The sequence below is a fragment of the Emydura macquarii genome, unplaced genomic scaffold (assembly GCF_026122565.2).
Source record: "Emydura macquarii macquarii isolate MOO-44397 ecotype Brisbane River unplaced genomic scaffold, CSIRO-AGI_Emac_v2 contig_2422, whole genome shotgun sequence".
Lineage (NCBI taxonomy): Eukaryota > Metazoa > Chordata > Testudines > Chelidae > Emydura > Emydura macquarii.
Window position 1 is genome coordinate 3700011 of NW_027132559.1, and position 20396 is coordinate 3720406.

Genomic DNA, 20396 nt, shown 5'->3' on the forward strand with positions numbered 1-20396 from the left:
GCCCTTCTGCTGTTGGTTTGCAGAGTACTAGCTGCTAGTTTCTTGAGCCGTGTGACAACATACTTTCTACTAGTGACATCTCATCCTATTGCAACCTTCCTAGAGATGTCACAAATGTACACTGTGTAATAAGGAAAACTTAAGTTTTGGTGTCCTGTGGGGCACAAATGACTAAACTTCCCAGGAGTGCAGGTGTTTTGTATCTTTAAGTAGTAACTTACCTTTTTACTAGTAGGTACAATCTAGTAGGAAGAATATGATGCCAAGGGAAGTAGGAAACAAGGCAGTGCATGGAGAGTTGGTGTGCCTTCAAAAGTAGTACTCAGAACTTAATTGCTTGGTTGGTTTACCTGACTAGAGGCAGAATGGACAAATGGTTTAGCTACAAAGATTAGGTGAAAGCATGAAAATTTGGCAGTTTTATTAAGAGACACTTCTGATTTTTTTTAAAACTACAGTCTATCCATCTTTCCCAAAGTATGTTACTTCATAAACAATAGATATAAACACTTCCTTCCTAAGTATTTGTCTAGCTGGAAGATGCTAGTGATCTAAGGGTTAAACATTTGTTTTGCAAGTTCCAAATCACTGAATGACCATCTCTGTTCAAATTATCAGTAGCTGTAACATTCTGAATCTCCATTAATTCTGAGACCAGGCTCCCTCCCCCATGACTTGCCTTGCTTTGTTACAGCTTTCCTTAGTGATATGAAACTCAGAAGTGTTAGTATGCAGCAGAGGAAGATAGACAATGTATAAGTGATCTTTCAAAAAGGTGACACTGTATACAAAGTTGGTTAATCTTTGGTCATATGAAATACCCAATGACTCATGAGTATAAATCCAGGTGCAAAGTTGTAATGAGACAAAACCACCTGTCCACATACTGCAGTGTATTCCTAGTGTTAGGTCTTGTCTGAAAATTTACTGTACCAGATTTGGGTATTCTCCAATAAACAAATCCTAGAACTGCATTAAGCCTCTGTTTTCACTTCACTAATTACCTGTGCCTTTGGCATTAGAATTGCAAGAGATTATGTTGATTTCATTGAGTGAATGTGAACCACATACACATTTTAGTTGTAAAGAGAAGTTTAAATATCAGACTATGGAACTATATTTAGAATAGCTACTGAAATATTTAGTACTTCAAATACACTGAATACTGTACAAGACAAGATAAAATATGGAAAACCAAAATGTTTACTGTAGTGTTTAGAATTTACATTCACTTTGAGAATAGATACACAAGCCAAGGGGCAAGGACAAAATACACCAGGACTGCAAAACATGGAATAGAAAATACTTCAGGTGAGGCTAAATTCCCATCCAATTAACAACATAAAACTGAATATTTTAAATATAGTCTGGTGCTTTCAGAAATGTTCAGCGACCAAAACTGAGAAGTTCTAGGATTTTTGCTACCACTTACTAGCATAACTACCTGACACCACTACTGCCTAACAGCTGCTGCCAAAACATGCCCCCATTCCCTTTTTATTTTTAGTGAACAGTTTCTCTAGGGGATACTAAAATTGCAAGTCCTTAAACAGTTAAAACCCCACACTGTTACCACCTACAGAGAAATTAACACCAATCCACACTACCAACTCCTTTTCTTCATGCGTTTCTTAAGGACAAGCTTCTAATAATATTCAGTAGGTTGAGATCTATAACTACTCTCTGGCACACATCAATTATCCCATTTTACAGTAACAACACTTAAAGTGCTGTAAAATGATACTCAAATTCTTAACGAGTTAAATCTGTCATTTTAGTCACTGGATTCATCCTGGAAGAGTCGCAACCCCTGCCTGAAAAGTAGGGCTAGAAGGAGCACATAACTATTGAATAATAATGCCACATTTCTGTCACCCTCTCAGGCCAATATTTTGGGTCACGACTAGCTTCCTCATGAGCCTTGGAGGCACACCGAAGGTTTTTAGACCCAAACATGCAACAGTTTCCTTCTATACAAAATACTTTGTTTCAGCATCATACAGACAAATAAGGATGTTTAAAGGATATGCCAGTTATACTTCAGAGATCCACTGTATTTAAAGTGCATCTCATTCTACAAAACTGAAGCCAAACTGCTCAGCACAAGTGTTTGGCTTGGATTTCAGACCTCTACTGGCATGAGTTTATATAGGAACAATGCTAGTTATTGCTTCAGCCAGGCTGCTACGAAACAGTTTACAAAGGCTGTGAAATACAGCTAGCACAGCTTATACATTTGACAACTTGTCTGTCCTACAAAGATTTTACTGAAAAAAACTTCAGCCTTCGACATCAATTAAACTTCTTTAGTGCAGTTTTAAATTTGTAGAGTAAACGTTTAAGATTTGGCATATATTAAATAGTTATTGGCACAATGTTCTTCAGACATTTTGAAGTTCATGTATAAATATTTATACTCCCATTAACCAGAGTAGCAGGAGGACTCAGCCAATCTGCACAGCTTTTCTGTCTGCAGTGATCCCCTCTTTGACTTTCATGCACTGGAGTGAAAGCTGCTTCATTCGGTTATCCAAAGCCAGCCCTTCAGTGGAGTTGCCACTGCTGCTCCTATTCTTGTTTGCTTTGTTGCTTGTCTTGTTCTCAGCCCCTTCTGCCCTATCCCCTGCAACGACACAATTAAAACGTTAAACCTTACATCATAGAATGCTATACGGGTCAAGCTAGCACTCATACTGCTTCCCTTGCCTTAGTATCCAAGATCCTAGGACAAGGAGTAATACATTTAAATAATGGATGTTGGCCTTCTAAGCTGAGCTTTGTCTTGTGCACTGCATCGCCAAATGAAGTGACATGGGCTTGGTCTACACTTACCTCTGTGATTCAGCAGCAGTCGACAGGAATTACGCAAAGTACGCAGAGAGCTTGCGTAACTCCCGTCGACTGCTGTGCGCCGATGCAGCGCTATGCCACTTGCAGAGGAGGATTAATAGCTTTGACTTCTGGATCGATTGAGCAGGTCTTCACTGACCAGTCAGTCAATCCAGATTAAGTCGATCTGACAGCGGCGACTTTGCCACCACCAGTGTAGACATAACACTCCTACTTAAGTCTATCAGGCTATTAATCCTCTAATCTCAGTTTTTCAGCAGGGCTTGCAAAGCACCTACAAGAAGAGGTTACCCTTTTGGCACCTTATTTGATCAGAACTGGGGATCAGGATTTTCCCCAAGGAGGACATTGGTTTTTTCCTCCCAAAAGCAGCTCAGAGCCTATCCTTCCAATAATGTAGTATCAGCATTCAAATACAGGTAGGCAGCAACTGATGTATCAGCTAGTTACTGCTACACTTCTAACATCATTGCTGTATAGAATGTGGTCAGGCAAGAGTGAAACTGGGGAACCTCTCATTTCAGGAGATAGATAACTAAGTTTTTAAAGGTCAGTAATACTGTGGGAGGAAGAAAGCTCTGGCACTGCCCCCCCCCCCCCCCCCAGAGAGCAGATAACCTGTCTGAACCCAATCAGCACACCATCTCTGGAGGAGTTCTGCTCCTTTATAAAGCTGCACAATAAATTGGTCCTGGGCTACTCCAGTTCTGCTTACCTCTTTCAACTTCACATTCAGGTGATGACGCCCCACTGCATTCACTTCGAGGACCTAGCACAGGAAACATCATCCCAAATTCGGACAGGGAGATAGGACTGGGCAGATCCAGGCTTGCAGGTCGTGTTGCTGGAGGAAACTGAGTGGGCATCTCATAGGGACTTGTAGGACCAGAACTGAAACTGGACACCGACTGGGTCTCAGAATCTTCTTCAGACACGAAGCTGCTGCAGTTGTCATCCTCAAACACTTCAGAAGCTACTGTAATGTTTCAGGGGAATTCCAATTAGCCCATCCTTTCCCCAAAGCAGCTTTTACATACAATTTCAGGTATTTGCTTTTTCATCAGCAGGATGTACATTGCTATGCTAAGGGGCTGCCTTTACAAGTAGAGTTTAACTACTTCTCTATAGCATATTAACATTGCATCTCATCAGTGGGGGGAGAGGGGGAGATTCCCATTTCTTGAGAGAAGCTTTTGGGAGAAGCAGGCCAAAGTGACAAACCATCCAATACCAGATCAACTACTACTGCCCAGTAGTTTGACTTTCTTTAAAACTTGGCAGTGAACTGTTTAATATTATTGTTTATATTTAAATTTAAATGATTTTAATACATTATAACTGTAGGCCTAAACATAGATGGTTATAATTTCAAACTTAATTTTAAATAGATTTTTAAAAACAAATAAAAAAACCTTAATATAAATTGGATTTTTCAAATCTCAATATTTATTCACCCGGATATGGTTGTAAGATTGGTGTGAGATCAGAATCAGGTCAGATATATCTGTATCTAAACAGAACGAGTTGTGGAGTAGATGTCCTAGTGCAGGCAAGGGAAGAGCAACAAATGGGACATTGTGTGCATATTTCTAGCTACTTTACATCTCTGGCCACCATGAGCGTGCGCTCCATGAATGAGATATAAGCATCAAACAGACAATGCAGTATTGAAGAAACTAAATCTAATAAATACCCCAGGTAATAGGTGATGTGGCATATATCAGCTTGAATTTATATACAGGGAGGACTTTGAGAGATTCTAAAGAAACAAGCCCAGTAATACTTTCCTGCCTCAAAATTTCAAGAAGCCAACAAAGAGCTCTAACAGCTGGCTTATTAGTCTCCAGGAGAGCTCTAAAACCACTGAGTGCAGTGCATTAAGGCTGCCGGGAGAAGATACGATTGGGTTATGTAATTATGAACAACTCTTGTGATCATCAGCACTTTGACAGGGTTCTTTCCTGCAGCTGAGGTACAGACAGAAGGGAGCTGGGGAATCGGATTTACAGAAAGGATAGTTTTTGGAGCAGAAAAATATAGCTTGGGGTGACAGAAAAGGAAGCCTCTTTTGGGTCTCAAGCTATTTTAGTCTCTCCTTTTCATCAGCCCACTCTTCCTTGTAGAGAGGGGCCTGAATCAGAGTCCCAGATCCCAGGCTCCCCAGAACGTGGGGAACATTCCAGTCTTTGCAGCTCAAAATCATCTCCGCCCTCTACTAACAGAGCGACTAGCTAGCTGAGCTTGCAGCACAATCTTACTGCCATTTGTCTGCCTGTCAAAGATGCATCTCCAGTCCTGACATGCAGCTCACTGAGCTAATATGTTTCTATTTCTTTGCTTCCCTTATTCAAAGTCCCAGGTATAACTGCACTATTTACAGGGCAACGTCAAAGGATCCCACATCATGCAAACAGCTTGTGTGTAGACAAGGCCTAAAGACAAGAGGTGTATCACTTTAACTGTACCAGTATAGTTTACTGTTGGAGGCCCAGTGCAATTTGAGTTGCCTGACCACTGTCATACAGGCCTAGCATAGCTTCAGTTGCTTGCTTGGCTATTCTGATCCCTGTAGAATGACATCTTCCAGTTGGCAGAGATGAATAGGATTACTGAGTAACCTTGCAGATGTCTCAGTTTCTGCATACCATGGCACATAAGACGACATACACAACATGTATGCTTGCAGCTGCACACAGATACCGGTGATGGAAACAAGAAGTTATCCTTGAATATCTGGGGATACACTTTTTAATTGCCAAGGGGCATATTTTTACACCGCCCCTCCTATCACCAGTTGTTTTAACAATCCCAATTATCATGGTAAAAATAAAATATAGTCAAGGGTAAAAACCCAATGTAGGTAATTAGCATATATAATAATAAGTAAAAAGGTAATTAAGTAAAAGCTGTTTATAAAAAAATATATAAAGTCACCACTTAAACAAAGGGGCACACTCCATCAACACCTGACTCCACGGAAGGTGCTGCCAGTTGGACCAGAGGATCCACTGACTCCCTGGCAGGGCCCCTAAAAAAAGCCGTTCCTGTATACAGCCTTCTAAGTAACTGCTTAGCTCTCCAGGCTTAAAAAGTATAATATATTGTAGTTAATTTTAAGCTTTGTATTCAACCATTATATCTATAAAAAATTTTGCACATTAAACCTTATTAATCTGCAAATCGGGCCTACCATGTCTCACTGTACCCACATTGATCACTAAGCGTCCAGTATCAATATTTACCATATAGATTCACCAGTCTAGTTAAAGCAGCACAATGCCCCTGCCCAAGCATGAATGCAGTCATACCAGTACACCAGCATACTGCCATAACTGCATCCACGGTACGGGATGTACCGGTATATTTCAGTTTAAAAAAATTACCACAACACCAGAAAGTTATACTAGCACAAAACAGTGTGTAGACCAAGCCTTAGAGTTACTGCATAAATGCCGTTAAGTTGTGGGTATCTGATGTGTATTGATTCTGTTTCTTACATACGACACTGTGGTTTGCAACAGCTGCGATGCTAGAAGCAACTAGAGTGCTTCCATTTTTCTCTATTTCCCCTGAGAACTGAATTCTCAAGTTCATGGTAAGTTGTGAGGTTAACTGAAAGTACAAGGGAGTTAACTGAAGTTGTAAAGTATTCGACAAATCACAAGTCGCAGGATACAAACAAGGTCCTTCATTTCAATTTTCCCCTCTTGACTCCCCCCCCCCCATACAACACTTGCTCATGGGAATTTCTGAACACACAACTTTATACTTACTGGAGATGGTGTCCGACTCCAGTTTGCATGCTGAAAGATCTTCCACTGAGGTGTTACTGCCTTCGGAACCCACACCACATCCCCGGGGCCCCATAGCAGCAGACCGTCTCTTCTCATGGATCTCATCTGAGATCATCTCCAAGTTTTTCAAGGCCGTTTTGTACTCTCCTTTTGCTAGGGCCAGCTTTGCCTGCAGGTCATCCACAGTCTTCTTTAATTGCTGGCGAGGAAGGCAGATAAGGTGTCTTTAAAGCATGGTGGATGTCAAACAAATTTTCATTATGTAAGGAGGGAAAAGGAGGATTTATTTCCCCAGCTAAGCAGGCAACATGGCCTAGTTGATAGAGGACTGGACTGGGACACAGGAAACTTCTATTCCCGGCTCTGCCATTGGCCTGAGACCATTCATGTCATTGTTCTGCGCCTTGGCTCCTCATCTGTAAAATGGGGATAATGGGGATCCTTTGTAAAGTGCTTTGAGATCTACCAATGAAAAGTGGTATACTAGAGCTAAGTATTTATTAAGCCATTTAAATGTATAGGTTAAAATGGAATGAATCATTCTGGTGCACAAATGACGTGCGGGGTTTTTAGTTGGGAAGTACCCTGATTATGCAACCAGCCAGGGAAGTTGTGAGGGGATAAAGTGAAAAGAACCAAAACTGTTGTGGTGTTCAGGTTTGAATCAACACTCCCGTGGACTGGAAAGGGTTATTTTTGGTCACATACCCAGGAATGGTGCATAAACCTCTATTAACTGAGGGCAGGGTGACCCACTTTAAGATGAAGAGCTAATGAAAGTGCTTAATAATGGCCCATGTATATTCTGACCATGGATTGAAGAGAATGAACATTCACAAGGAGCAAAAAACTACTTGGACAGTTCTCCATCTAGTTACTGATCATCTAGACTGGGCTCTGGAGCAATTTGGGGCATTACTGCCATGTGTTGGAACAAATGCCTAAAGCTGAATGTGCCTGCATGAAGCGATCACAGACCCTCAGCAATTCACTAGCTGTTAACATGAACGCTAACAGTCCTTGCCTCTCCCCCCGTACGATAAGGGAGTAGGAAGAGTGAATTGCTTATCTGGCTCCCAACAGATGGAGGGAGCTTTGCAGGCAGAAACAAAATGAACCCATCACTTCCTGGTTACTAAACCTGCACAAATGATTCCAGACCCAGGATGCAACAAACTTAAAAGCCTTGAATATTGCAGTGTGCAATTTTAATTGCCCTTGCCCTTCCCCCTCCCATGCACATACCCCAGCCAGGAAAGAAGACTGGCGTTAAGGAACACAAACAGCAAACATGCCACACGGCCTGCAACAGGGTGTGATATGGCAAGATCAGAACATGAACGCCATTTTGTATTCCGTGTGGAACACGTCTCAGCTTGCCTGAGGGCAGCCTACTGTAGTGCATTTTCAACAGCTGCCCTGTGGCGTATTAAAAACCTGGGTAACAGTGACAAGCTGTCACTTTCATTTTCAGGGGGTTCCTGCTCCTGCTTGCAGGCTAGAGGGCTCTGTAGAGAAGCACGCGATCAGTCTGTGGACAGACGGCCTAGAGTCTAAGGCGAGGGGGAGTTGTGCCTCTGTTTTAGGGAGCCGCCCGGCTTGTCACACTCTGGCTTCAGCTCTTGTGCGTTACTGTTCTGAATTCTAAGAAATAAAGTAGAGTTTTGTTGCAACCTTCCTGTTGTGGCATTTTTGTTTTTAATCGAACGTCTCTGTGTGCACAACATGCCCTGTTGGGAAAGGCACTCGAAACTCCACTGAAGGGCTATTATCAAAGCACCATCCCGACAGCAATCTAGGGCCATCAACTTTGCTGTCTTTCAACCACTGGCCCCACCCCACTCTCTCTGCATAGGGGCTTCACCTTCAGTTTGAGTACATGGTACAGAGGCTCTGTGCGGCAGGGGGGTGGGGGGGCGTGGCACGGCCGCAATTATTGCCACACTTGAGGACATGCGGGAGAGAGCGAGGACAAAATTGATTCTGCCCAGCATGAACAGCAGATGAACCACAGACTTACAGGAAGGGTGAGCTCAGACTAGAGTAGGATGTATACTCAAGTACTTCTAGTCTGTGGTTAAAAAACTTCCTTTGCTAAGCCTGTGTCCCTTACTTTCCTGCCACCTTGTCTCAAAAGGGGTTAAATTAGGGGCCCAGATGGCTCACTGCCTAGATGGAGCTCTGGGCAAACATGTTTAAGTGATGAAGGCGAGAAGGGAGATGCATCCTGGAAAGCTCAGCCACTGATTTCAGGGTTTAGAGCAGCTGAATGGCTGTGTTCCACATCCCAAGGAAGGGCCCCCGACGAGATCCGAGTCTGGATCTATGCTCAAGGGTGCCAGAGCTAGAAAACAGAGACTAGACCAGTGATACTCAGACTGAGGCTCAGGAGCCACAAGTGACTCTTTAACGTGTCTCCTGCAGCTCTTTGCAGGACATGGTATCAAAACACTAATTTAATTACAACAAATCAGGATGCTTTTACTACGTTATAACCAATTGCACTAGATAAATAATACTTGGTCAGAATAACCAAGAAAAAAAAAACCACACATGCATGCACGCACAAAATAGTAAATGAAACGAATCCACACTACTGTGGCTCTTTTGATTGCTAATTTGGTTTGAGTATCACTAGACTAGACTCTACCCAGACTCAGCTGGCTTGGAATCACGTGGGACCCAAGGGTCCGTTTATAGCGGTTTGCTGGGCCAGGCAGAAACACTGTTTCTCTCTCCTGCTTGCCCTATAGGCACTCAACAATCCCTGCATTATCCTCCATGTCCTGCATACATGCACATGATACACTTCTGCCCTCCTTACTCCCACCAGTAGATATGAACGGCTACTCTATCCATGGATCGCGGCTCTAAGGACATTTCCTGGAGAACAGGTAGAGACGAGTGAATACTGTCCAAGTTTTTCTGTGAATTCTCTCTTTTCCAACCAATTCACTTTATACGGGTTTGCACCCTCTTCAGCTCATTTTCCTGGCACAAATTTCAAGCTTACATTTGAGCTCTGATAGAAAGCTTACTGAAATTTGCTTTCTGCAGTACTACCACCAGACACTTTACGGTAAGAATGCTCATCCAGTCACAGAGGAGAAATAGTACTTCTGTGACTTCAAACATTTAAGAAACAACTTAACTGTAAACCAGTGAGTAAATGAAATTCACAAACTTCAGATTCTGCAGAAAGAGGCGAAATTGGTTGAGTTATTTGCTCAGTTGTGCTCTAGCAATCAGCAGCAGGGCTCTAGTTGGGTTTTGGAACCCTCCTGCTTCACAAGTGGAAACAAATTCTTCTTTGGCCTTTTATTTTTAAAATATGCTTAATATATTCCTCGGTATGAAAGGTTTGGAATGGAATTTACTTTGTACAGAAATGCAGAGTGATTATAGCAGCATTTTGCATTGTATTTTAACATTTTACTACAAGCAGTCATTAATGGATCTGAATTAGATACATACCTCTAGCTGTACATAGTATTTTGCCTTCAGTTCAAAATAAGGCCTGTGGAAAAAAACAGAATAATTTGTTACAGTTGTTGGGATAACGCTAAGGATTGACATAGGAGAGGCTCTGACCCAAAGCATAGAAACAGTTAAGTCTTATGCCAGCAATTTAATCCTCAGGGGTTCCCTATCTAAAATGAAAACATCTGTGTTTGCTCTCTGGAATTTTTTGTTTTTAACAAAACCCTGGATCTAAAAGTTATATTCTTGAACAATAAAGATTACCTGAGTTGACTTAATACAACTCTTTTAGGCTTTGCTTCTGCTAAATACATACCCATCTGTAAGCACGGTGTGCTTTCAAGTTAGGCACATGCTTAAACACCTTGTAGAATCTGTGTCTTACCCCTCTTAAAGTGGTTAGAGGATTTTTTGTTTGTTTTACACAATTCTTTGAACACATACACAGATCTTTGTGGGTTTTTTAGATTGCTAGAAGTAAAATGCCTGTATGTATCCAGATTACAGGGAGGATTCAGAAGAAATCTGCACATTTTTCCTTCCAGCTGCAAGACACTCCAATGTTTTGTCTTTGCTCAGTCACAAAATAGAAAGGTGCTACACTGGAGCGGTTTCCTGCTTTATTTATAGCATCATGAGATAACAAGTGTACAAAAGGCACAGTTCAGAGCCAAGAAACCAAGTTCTATTCCAAAGCTTTAAAGACAGTCATCAATTTGATGTTACACAGGGCTATACTAAAACCATCTTACTCAACTGTGATAGATCTTCCAAGCTCTCTCACATTTCAGGAGCTATTATTGAATATGAGGGTTCCAGAATCTGGCTTTCAAATCCTAGACACGTGGATATGGTTAACCCTGGTCCATAATTCAAGCTTAACTAATAAAACCTGACCACGAAATAGTCAAATTCTAGATTTGTCACTAATTCATTGTGTGTGATGCATCACACACACATTGGGTTCCCGAAAATTCAGCATACACTACAGCTATTTGCAATTCAACAGCCCTCGCCGCATTACTGTAACGTATGAAAAACACTTCTCTGTTTACTGTATTATCAAAAACCTCTAGGGCCACACTGCAACTCTATGCCCTCAGGTAGGTCATTACTTCGACTGGTGGGCCCACTAAAAGACTGTTCATATGGGAATAACTCCCACCATGGGAAGCAGGGATTCACAGTCTGGTTCTAAAAATTAAGAATTCATTATCCTCCTTCCATTTAGCCTCCTCACATAATTTACCCTTACAAAGATTAACCTACTCTGAAAATTCAAACACATTATATGGGATCTATACACAATCCTGGTTCCATGTGAAGGTTTCTCCACAGGCCCTTGAGTCCATCCTAATACTAGGCGAACAAGGTAGGTTAATCAAGTCACAATGCTCTCTCTACTGTACGGGAGCATCCAAGTTTGGTTCCTGGTCTCATTCCTTGGGGTATCTCACCCTCTCTCAGTGTGTGGGAAAAGAAATCTCTTATAATATTTTATAGATAGGTTTTGGTTTTGGTTTTTTTTTGTTTTTGTTTTTTCTTTTTTTTTTTTTGTTTGTTTGTTTTTTTACAGTGTTTACCATTGCCATAGTATCAGAGCACTTCAAAGAATCATTACCTCAGCCTCAACATCCCTCAAGCTGTAGGAAAGTACTTTGGTTTCCATTTTTCAGATAAGGAATATGAGCAGCTTTTCCCTGGGGAGAAGTTTGTTTCTTACATCCCCTCTACCTGAACTCAGGGGAAGAGACTGGACAATAGACTCATATTCTCCTTAAAAGTTGGTAGGATTGTCTTCTGTTTACATTATGAAGCTCACATGAGAAATGAGAAGTTTGACGTTCTGAAAAGCTTGGCAGTGTGAACAAATTAAGCCTTGTAACTCCACTGTAAACAGGCAAGGAATGTAGAAGGGTCATTCCACTCACCACTGAAACAGACAGCTCTGAAGTGAAATGTTACAAGACATGGCATCCCTACGCACACAGTTTGGGGCAGGAAGTGAGTGACACTGCAAGGTGAATGAAGGGTAGCAGAATGTACCCAACACAACAGTTGGCCAAGGCACCAGGATGAACGCCCTTATTCTTATTAAATGGTCCAAAATACTTGGCTGGTAAGTTGTCAGGACCTTAGTTTTCCATCCCACTCAAATAAAGGCTCTTTTGTAACTTAATGCCCCTACTGCCACTCTGATCTAGGAAAGAGCGCCTTCTACTGAACTGCTGAATACTTTTTTCAGTACCTATGGACATTTCCCATCCAGTACTGGCCCGACAGCACCCTGCTTAGCTTATCATATCATAGAAACACACAGCACAAGCTGGAATGGCTGCAGATATCTGGCAACAACATTTAAGAGAGAACTTGTGCTCGGAATTTCCCTGGAAAGTACTAATCCTTTTCTTTGTATTGAGCAAAACAGTAACAGACATTGATAAAGTCGTTTTTAGACTGAGGGATTAAACACTAAATAAATGAACACTGTTTAGTCAAGCTGTAGAATCGGGAAATACAGAAAAGATTAAGCAATACAAAGAGGATTACAATTAGTTGGAGATAGTGAAAAAACTTTTGGCAGACAGTGAACAAATATTATAAAAGGCAGCTTTTCTAGACCACCACCACATTTGCAGACTTCTATGCAACAGAGGAGAACCACACACCAAACAAAGACCCATTTTGTCATTTATGCCACAAGCTTATTAGCTATTATGGCCTCTGAAATGTGCACCTTTCCATGAGACTAGCTCTCATATGGCTTGCCAAGGCTGCTCTGGAAACCGTACCAAACTGATGCGCAATATGCAGCTCTGATGTAGTCTCACACCTTTGAAGTTTGTGTCAGTGGCCTTGCTGCTTTCCATACCAAAGTAAGTTCTATGACCACCTGGGCTGCAAGTTCAGCACTGACAGAATCCTGTAAGCACATACAGGAAGCACACCGTTCAAGTAGTGTTAGCATGTAAACACACCACCTGCCAGAACACATACTTCGATTTATTGATGGCCCTTTTCAGTTTCTTCTCTAGTTGTTTCATCCTGCCCATGGCAGCGTTATATTTTGCTGCAGTTTCCTTGTGCACCAGCTCACTTCTTGTTTTAGTTTGTTCTGCCTCCATGACCTTCAAAAAAGGAAACAAATTATTTCAGTCATAGCAAGCATGTCACATGCTTATCTGTTTCACATAATTTTAATTAACAGTATTTCCATAACCTCTCAAACCAGAGTGCAGTGGGGTGGCAGAGAGATACAAAGAGAAGAAACATCTTTCAATTAACCTACTTAGAAAAATTGTTCTTGGAAGAAACAGCAGCATGTCTGGTTACCAAATAAAGTATTAATGGTGCAAGGAGCATACTGCTGCTAGCTAAGTGCATTCTGGAGGAGCTTTTGTAGAAGCACCCTCAAAACATGAGAGTTCAGTATACCTGCAACCTGAGTGAGATGTTCAACATCCACTAGCAATGCTCCATTCTGAGCTACCATATTATCCCTGTTATTTACCCCATTCTCTTCCACAAGTTAATTATTAGCTTTACAGAACATTCCTCTTTTGGCAGGGATGATGAGCCATCGTGAATGCTGCCACACTCATTGAGCAGGCAGAGATGCACATGTATGACTGACCCACAGGTTAAGTGCATCATGCTTTCCATGAACACTTCCAGTCCAACACACACAGATTCACGGCCCATGCCCAAGTCAAGCAAACATCTCTGAAGGTTTATAAATGATGCTCATTGCCTCAGTACTTTATAGCAATTAAAACAAAATTTACAAATATTAAAAACCCTCATCATCTGCTCCAGTGAATGTCCTGCTGCATTTATGGTGTCAGCAATGCTATAAAGAATATTCAAATTTGAAGAGCCACGATAACAAATTAGGATGCCCATTTTTCTGTACTACCTGGCAGAAAAAAACATAACAGGGTCCAGCCAGAAGATAATCTAAAGTCACCACTATTCGGTCTCTCCACCCCATCCCCAACATTCTGACAAGACATGAAGGTTTCCACTGCGTAGGTGACACTCCGGCTCTCTCACAAGCAAGCATGACTCCAGAAAGCGACAGGACCCTGTTCTCTGTGCTATTCCTTTTCCAAGAATTCAGAATGCAAACCAATTTACTCCCCAACTCCAAAGTAAATAGCTTGAAATATCTTCTATTATTTGAGGCATTCCAAAACACACCAGAAGGGGCAGTCTACCTCAGACCAAAATAGCATGCTTTTATTTCTGGAAAAACACAACTGCAAATAGATTTGTTTTCAAGTAATATTAGTCTCATCAACATTGCTGTGTTCTCCTGCGATCAAATGAGCAGCATCTCTCAGATATTCAGAACATGCAAAGAGATGTGGCCAACCTGAAGTCTACCACTGACCTTTGCTTTCCATTGCATTCAGAGTAAACCAGTGCTTTACCCATTTTGATGCTTATGTGAAAGACAGAACAATGAAGAAGTTAAACTTTGATTCAATTATTGTAGTAGTGAAGTTTTTTCTAAGGCTACATTCCACTTATCTGCTCTACCTATTTTGCAACAAAAAAAAAAAATTATGTATTATAACCCCTCTAACAGAGAAAGAAGAGTTTTCATAGACTGGACTATATCCAAGAATATATATTCAGCTCCAGTGCCCATCAGCTGCCTATATATATAACCAAGACTGCTTCCTTTGGAGGAAAGGTCAAAATTATAAAATATTAGCAGATATTAAAATAAAATATTCTGCTCTACATCCTGCACGGTAGTTAACCTCTTTGCCGCTACTCAGCTTATGCAGCCATTAAAAGCTAGGATGATGCTTTGACCTTTCCTAGAGAACTGCATTAGAGCAGTGGTTTCCAACTTTTTTTCATTTACGGACCCCTAAAAAATTTCAAATGGAGGTGCAGACCCTTTTGAAAATTGTAGACAGTCTGTGAACCCCCTGGAATCTATGAACCAAAGGTCAAAAACCACTGCATTAGACAAGTCTGGCTTTGGCACGGAAGTGTCCTAATTTAAGATGCAAATTCTCCTGGGACAGCAAGGTAGTGGGTTTGCCTTCCTTGGGCATGGCAAAAAAATTTACCACAGCTGGATGCTCTGCAGAGACGGAGCTGTTCGTTTCTGGTTGTTGCCACTTCTCAGTTGAATGCCAAATTGTTCTTCCCAGAAAGCATTTTTGGTTGACACTGCTGCTGGCTCAGACATCCTGAATCACAGGTCCAGGCTCATGGCATGATGAATGCTGCAAACACCAGCATACCAGATGGGCTATTGGCCTCTTCACCTCACAAAAAACTTTGGCATTTTCAGCATCATAGAGATTAAACTATGAACAACTAAAAACATGCAGCCAGAAAGGTGAAACTCTGCTTACTGGCAACATTTTTGTGTGTGTGCGCTTTGTGTTTGAGGTCAATTGTGAGAATGATTATTTAATCCTTTTATAATTTCAGACATCAAAAAAAATTCTCCCCACCTCCCTAATTCCCCACACTGTCTCCGTTTATTTAGTTCCTTGTGCAAGGCCCCAGACTGACAGCCCTGAACACTTAACTCCTCTCTCCAAAGAACAGGTACAGAACAGACACTGGCTCCATAACCTTCCCCTCTCCGCCCCCCGCCCCCACTCCCACTCCCACCCCCTACCACCATTACAGCCCAGCTAAGAGTACAGATGTACCCTTAATCGTTGCAAAATCGCCGCCGCCAGATCAATCTATCTGGATCGATTAAGTACTCAGTGAAGACCTGCTCAATCGATCCAAAAATTGCCAGAAGTCAACGCAGTAAAACCACCCCCTCAAGTGGCGTAGTGCTGTGTTGACGGGAACGCGGTTCCTGTCGGCGCAGTGCAGTAACGACACCGCAAAGAAGAGAAGCACAGCAGTCAACGGGAGTTACGCAAGCTACTCTGCATAGCTTGCGTAATTCCCGTCGACTGTCGCCGAATCGCCAGGTAAGTGCAGACCAGGCCTAAGAAATAACTCTAGGAGTGATAGGACAGCTCAATCCTTGACATCTCTGGAATTGCCAGCTAACATGCGCTTGGGCATTTGATGTGGAAACAAGACCACCAACTCTTTTCGCACTGACCACTAAACAGCCTGCAAATGGAGACTGTTGGTCGCCATGGCTGTATGTGAACCAGTTATTTAAGGGTCTCTATTACCAGTCTCCCCATGCTCCCACCTCTACACCCATGCATGAACCGGAAGGTTCACGTAGGACCTGGTTAAGAATCCTGGTCAGATGAGAGCTTTCCGGAGATGATCACAGCCTCTCATTATTATTATATCCTCTCTTTTGGTCTTCTGTGAATGACAGCGGTGCTATTAAAAGTTACAAATGGATCCAGAGAGTAGCTTGGCACACAAAGGTCAGCTGTATATTGGCTAGCCCACCTGCTTACTCACTGATGTGCTCTAAAAATGGACTATCCTATTAATGTAGTTAATTACTAGATCATCAATAGCATCAAGTAAAATTAATCACAGCATAGACCAAAACCAATAAGGTGCTAGATAAAAGGCAAAATCCAATACCACTGACCTGGTATTCTGTCTAAGACAGTGGTCCTGTGGTCAGGAGTCAGGGCTAGGAGCAGAGGCACAGCCGGGGCTGATGCCCAGGTTGGGAGCAGGTCTGCAGCTCAGGGCAGAGCAGAGCTGGGGCAGGGTGGGACTGGGTGGCGCTTCCTCCCCACCCCCTATGGGGGCTGGGCCCAGTCCTCCTCCGCCCCCTTCCCTGGAGGCACACGCCCCACAGTTTGGAGATCACTGATCTAAGGGGACATACTATAAAATATGCATTTTTGGAGAGCAGGTTTGTATGGATTGCTTTGTTTTCCCCAAGTAAATCAGGACAAGCCTAAGTATGTACCTTCATCATGATCTCGAGAGAGAGAAAAAATGATGCAGCTGAAAGAGAAAAAGCAGGGATGGATGAATCTTGTCAATAAATCTTGTATGGACACCAGAGTTGTAGAAATTAGTCAGGGGCCACATTTCTTGTCTTTCTCCAAAAGCAATCAGTGTGTCAGTTGGAGGGAAGTGTTAAAAACAAGGTGGTAAGAGAGGCAATGCAAGTTGACAACCATTTTTCTGGATGCCCCATATATTTCTGAGCAGCTGAAGAGTGAGACGCAAAGGAATTAGAGGATAAACCAAAACCATGTTGCATGTGATTTGTTTTCTGAAAGATAAATAGCATATATGAAGGAAGCATCCCTTCTCCCTGCATTAGGGAGGTGTGCGCACACATACACCCTTAAGTTGATCAGATAGTTTCACCTGGTCCTCTTTCAAGAAAAGCAACTCATGCCCAGCTACACCAGGAGTGAATATTTATATTCCCCACCCACTTAAAACAGTTCGTGGTAAGATCCACAGCCCTTCTGCTCACTGTCAGAATGTAAGAGGGAAAGCAGTCTCTCAGTAAAGGTTGCAAGCAGAGCATTTAAAAAAAATGCACTAGCACATCTCTCTCTCTAGAAATGTGTAGAGGACATTCCTGTTTGCTGCAACTAAGCTCAGACTCCAGATACCACCTTAACCCCCTCTCTCCTTATGCACATATTTATGCATCACACTGATATTCTACAGGAGCATTAATGCCTCTATTCTCCCTTCATCCCTCTAGAACAATCTATCTTTCGGGCCCTGTCGAAGCCTCTTTGTACGCACCCGTGTGTCTAAAACTGGAAAATAGTGAAGTTGGTTTCTTAAGCTCTGCTACTGAAGGAGACAAACCCACACCTTTCCTCTTCCCAGAAACCCTCCTAAACTGAGGCTGAAACTTTGGGTCTGCCTCATTACTGAAGAGCTAAGTCAACATTAAGATGATACTCTTTTTTTGATAGCACTGTTCAGAGCAGAGAGTCTTTATCCCCATTTTACAGGTGGAGAAACAGAAGCAGAGAGAGATTAAATGATTCACCCAAAAATCACACACAGCGGGCTGAGGGCAGAGCCAGGAATGGGACCCTAAATTTGACTACCAGCATCTAGTCACTTGACCACACTGCATACGAGTGTCCTGGGTAACATATTTGTGTGTCTGATGGAGTTCGAAAGCATGTGGGATTATACAGACAGAGAGCTAGCCACCCAGATCCAATTTAAATTCAATGGGATTTAAATGCCTAATTCTCTTAGAGTTCTTTGAAAATACCTGTCAAACTTCAAGGCACAGCCCACTTCAGCCCTTCCAGCAGCTATTCATACCAGACCTGGTTGCTCCACTGAATAAAAATACCGGCTACTTTTATTCTTCCATCCCTTTAGAATCCCTTTTAAGTAAGCCTCTGGGTTTTATTAGATTATTTTCTCTATTGATGGTTCTAAAGGCCTTGTGTATACTCTTATACAAGGCTTCTCAAACTGGGGGGTCACGAGATTATTGGGGGGGCGGGGTCACGATCTGCCAGTCCTTACGCATGCCAGTAAGGATGGCATGGCATGGCATGGCATGGGAGAGGTCATCACTTTTGGAGGCGGGGGTCATCACAGCCTGAAATATTTGCGAAGGAGGTCCCAGAAAAAAAAGTTTGAGAACCCCTACACTTATAGATTGACCTGTTAAAATGTGGGATTAGCAGTTACTAGTATGAGCTGTGCAACTTACATGCTGAACCAATAGGCTTAGCATGAGAGGTTTTAAGTTTGGTTTGTTCCTGTATGATCTTTTTTTAAAAAGCCATATTTGCATTCTTTTAGGAAAGAAAGTGGGAAGAAAAAGTTAGTAAGAATTTCTGTAACACAAGAGTTTAATGTTAATGCCACCACCTAACTGTCAAGTAGCACTTATCTTCTCTAGATTTCAAGGCGCTTTACAAAAGGAGGTCAATATCAAGATCCCTATCTTACAGATGGAGGAAGGAGAGGCATGGAGAGGTGAACTGACGTGGCAAGATCACTCAGCCAGTCACCAGCAAGCTAGGGAGAGAACTCAGGTCTACTGAGTGGAGTCCAGGGACCGACTCCCACTTGCAGGTGTTTGATTTCCAAACATATTTATAGCCTGTATCTGCACTTTTTACATTTAGGAGGCTCCCGGCACTTAAAACAGCAGCTTTGGTCCTCAAAATACTGGTCTTATGTTATTCTCCATTTCCCCGTGGAAGCCTGTTTCTTGGATGCTGCCTGACTGCAAATAAAAACCCCAGCTAACTTGGGCTGAGGGGCTGTTTCATTACCATGCAGACCTCCAAGCTCGGGCTGAAGCCCAGACTTTAAGACCTTGTGAGGTGGGAGAGTCCCAGAGCCCACGCCCAGAAGTCTACACAGCAACGAAACAGCCCCTCAGCCCAAGTCAGCTGGCACGGGCCAGCTGCGGGTTTTCATTTGCAGTGTAGACGTACCCTAAGAGGCCTGTAGGCTTGAGACCTATTGGAGCTGCTTCCTCCCACCCACTCTCTTCCATCCTTTGCAGAGACTCCCCATTCTGGCGCCCTCCCATTCAACTTCACCTGCATGTCTGGCTCAGCATTCCTCCTCCTCACCATGCCATCGGGTAAGGGAGCGGCTGCCCAGGGACTCAGACACCACAGTGACAGGCGTGGTTTTTAAAAAAAAAAACAAGAAAAAAAAAATAAACCCACCACCTATGCAGACTCTACTGCGTTCATCCTCTTCTTGCCCTCCAACCACAGTATGAACAGCTCTTAGCTCATCAGAAGCAGCTCCCCTTAACTCTTCCCAGAGGTGGGCAAGGTGCCTTTGCCATCTCACAGGAAGCTCCATCTTATTTCATCTTTAATGGGGCCACAAGTACCTGATTCACAATCCATTTCTAGTCATGTGCCAGAGTAGCCCAGCAAGTGGAATTACAGCCCCTCTGCATCATCCCTTGCGCAAAAAAAAGGAGCACAGGCCTTGTGGCATGAAGCAAAGCTAACTCAAACTGAGTGAGGCACCTGAGGCAAGCATCCCGTTATTGATCTTACCCTTTGGGTGGCATGATTGAGCATCTCTTGCCAGGCAGAGTCAAACTGACGTTTGTCATCCTCCAGCAGCCTCTGTTCAGCAAGTGAAATGGTCTCCTTGGCAGCACGCAGCACCTCAGTAGCCCTCTGGAAATCCTGCGTCGCTTTCTGGGCTTCCAGTTGTGCCTACACAACAGACACTGCAATTAGGCATCAAGGAACACTTAGTGTGACAGTTTTTAAAAATAGCTGAGATCTGGATTTTAAAGGACAAACACTCTGGTGGCTTTGATTTTCCACCCTTTTGTTTGGCAGAACATACATATTTCCTTGCCTAGGTCACTGT

At 42.7% G+C, this 20396-nt stretch overlaps 1 protein-coding gene across 2 annotated transcripts in view; it reads right to left on the bottom strand.

The window, feature by feature from the left end:
- Positions 1–406: 406 nt before the first annotated feature.
- Positions 407–20396, bottom strand: part of SH3BP5 (SH3 domain binding protein 5) — a 57585-nt gene continuing 37595 nt past the window's right edge. Inside the window, exons 4-9 of one of the 2 annotated variants that reach the window (XM_067561803.1) lie at positions 20072–20236; positions 13122–13252; positions 10119–10161; positions 6624–6843; positions 3566–3826; positions 407–2623 (exon numbers count right to left, since the gene is read on the bottom strand). In XM_067561803.1, the coding sequence (XP_067417904.1) occupies positions 2445–2623; positions 3566–3826; positions 6624–6843; positions 10119–10161; positions 13122–13252; positions 20072–20236 (999 nt within the window). In that variant the 3' untranslated portion in view covers positions 407–2444. The remainder of the gene's footprint in view (positions 2624–3565; positions 3827–6623; positions 6844–10118; positions 10162–13121; positions 13253–20071; positions 20237–20396) is intronic. The other variant, XM_067561804.1, reaches the window with a different exon arrangement.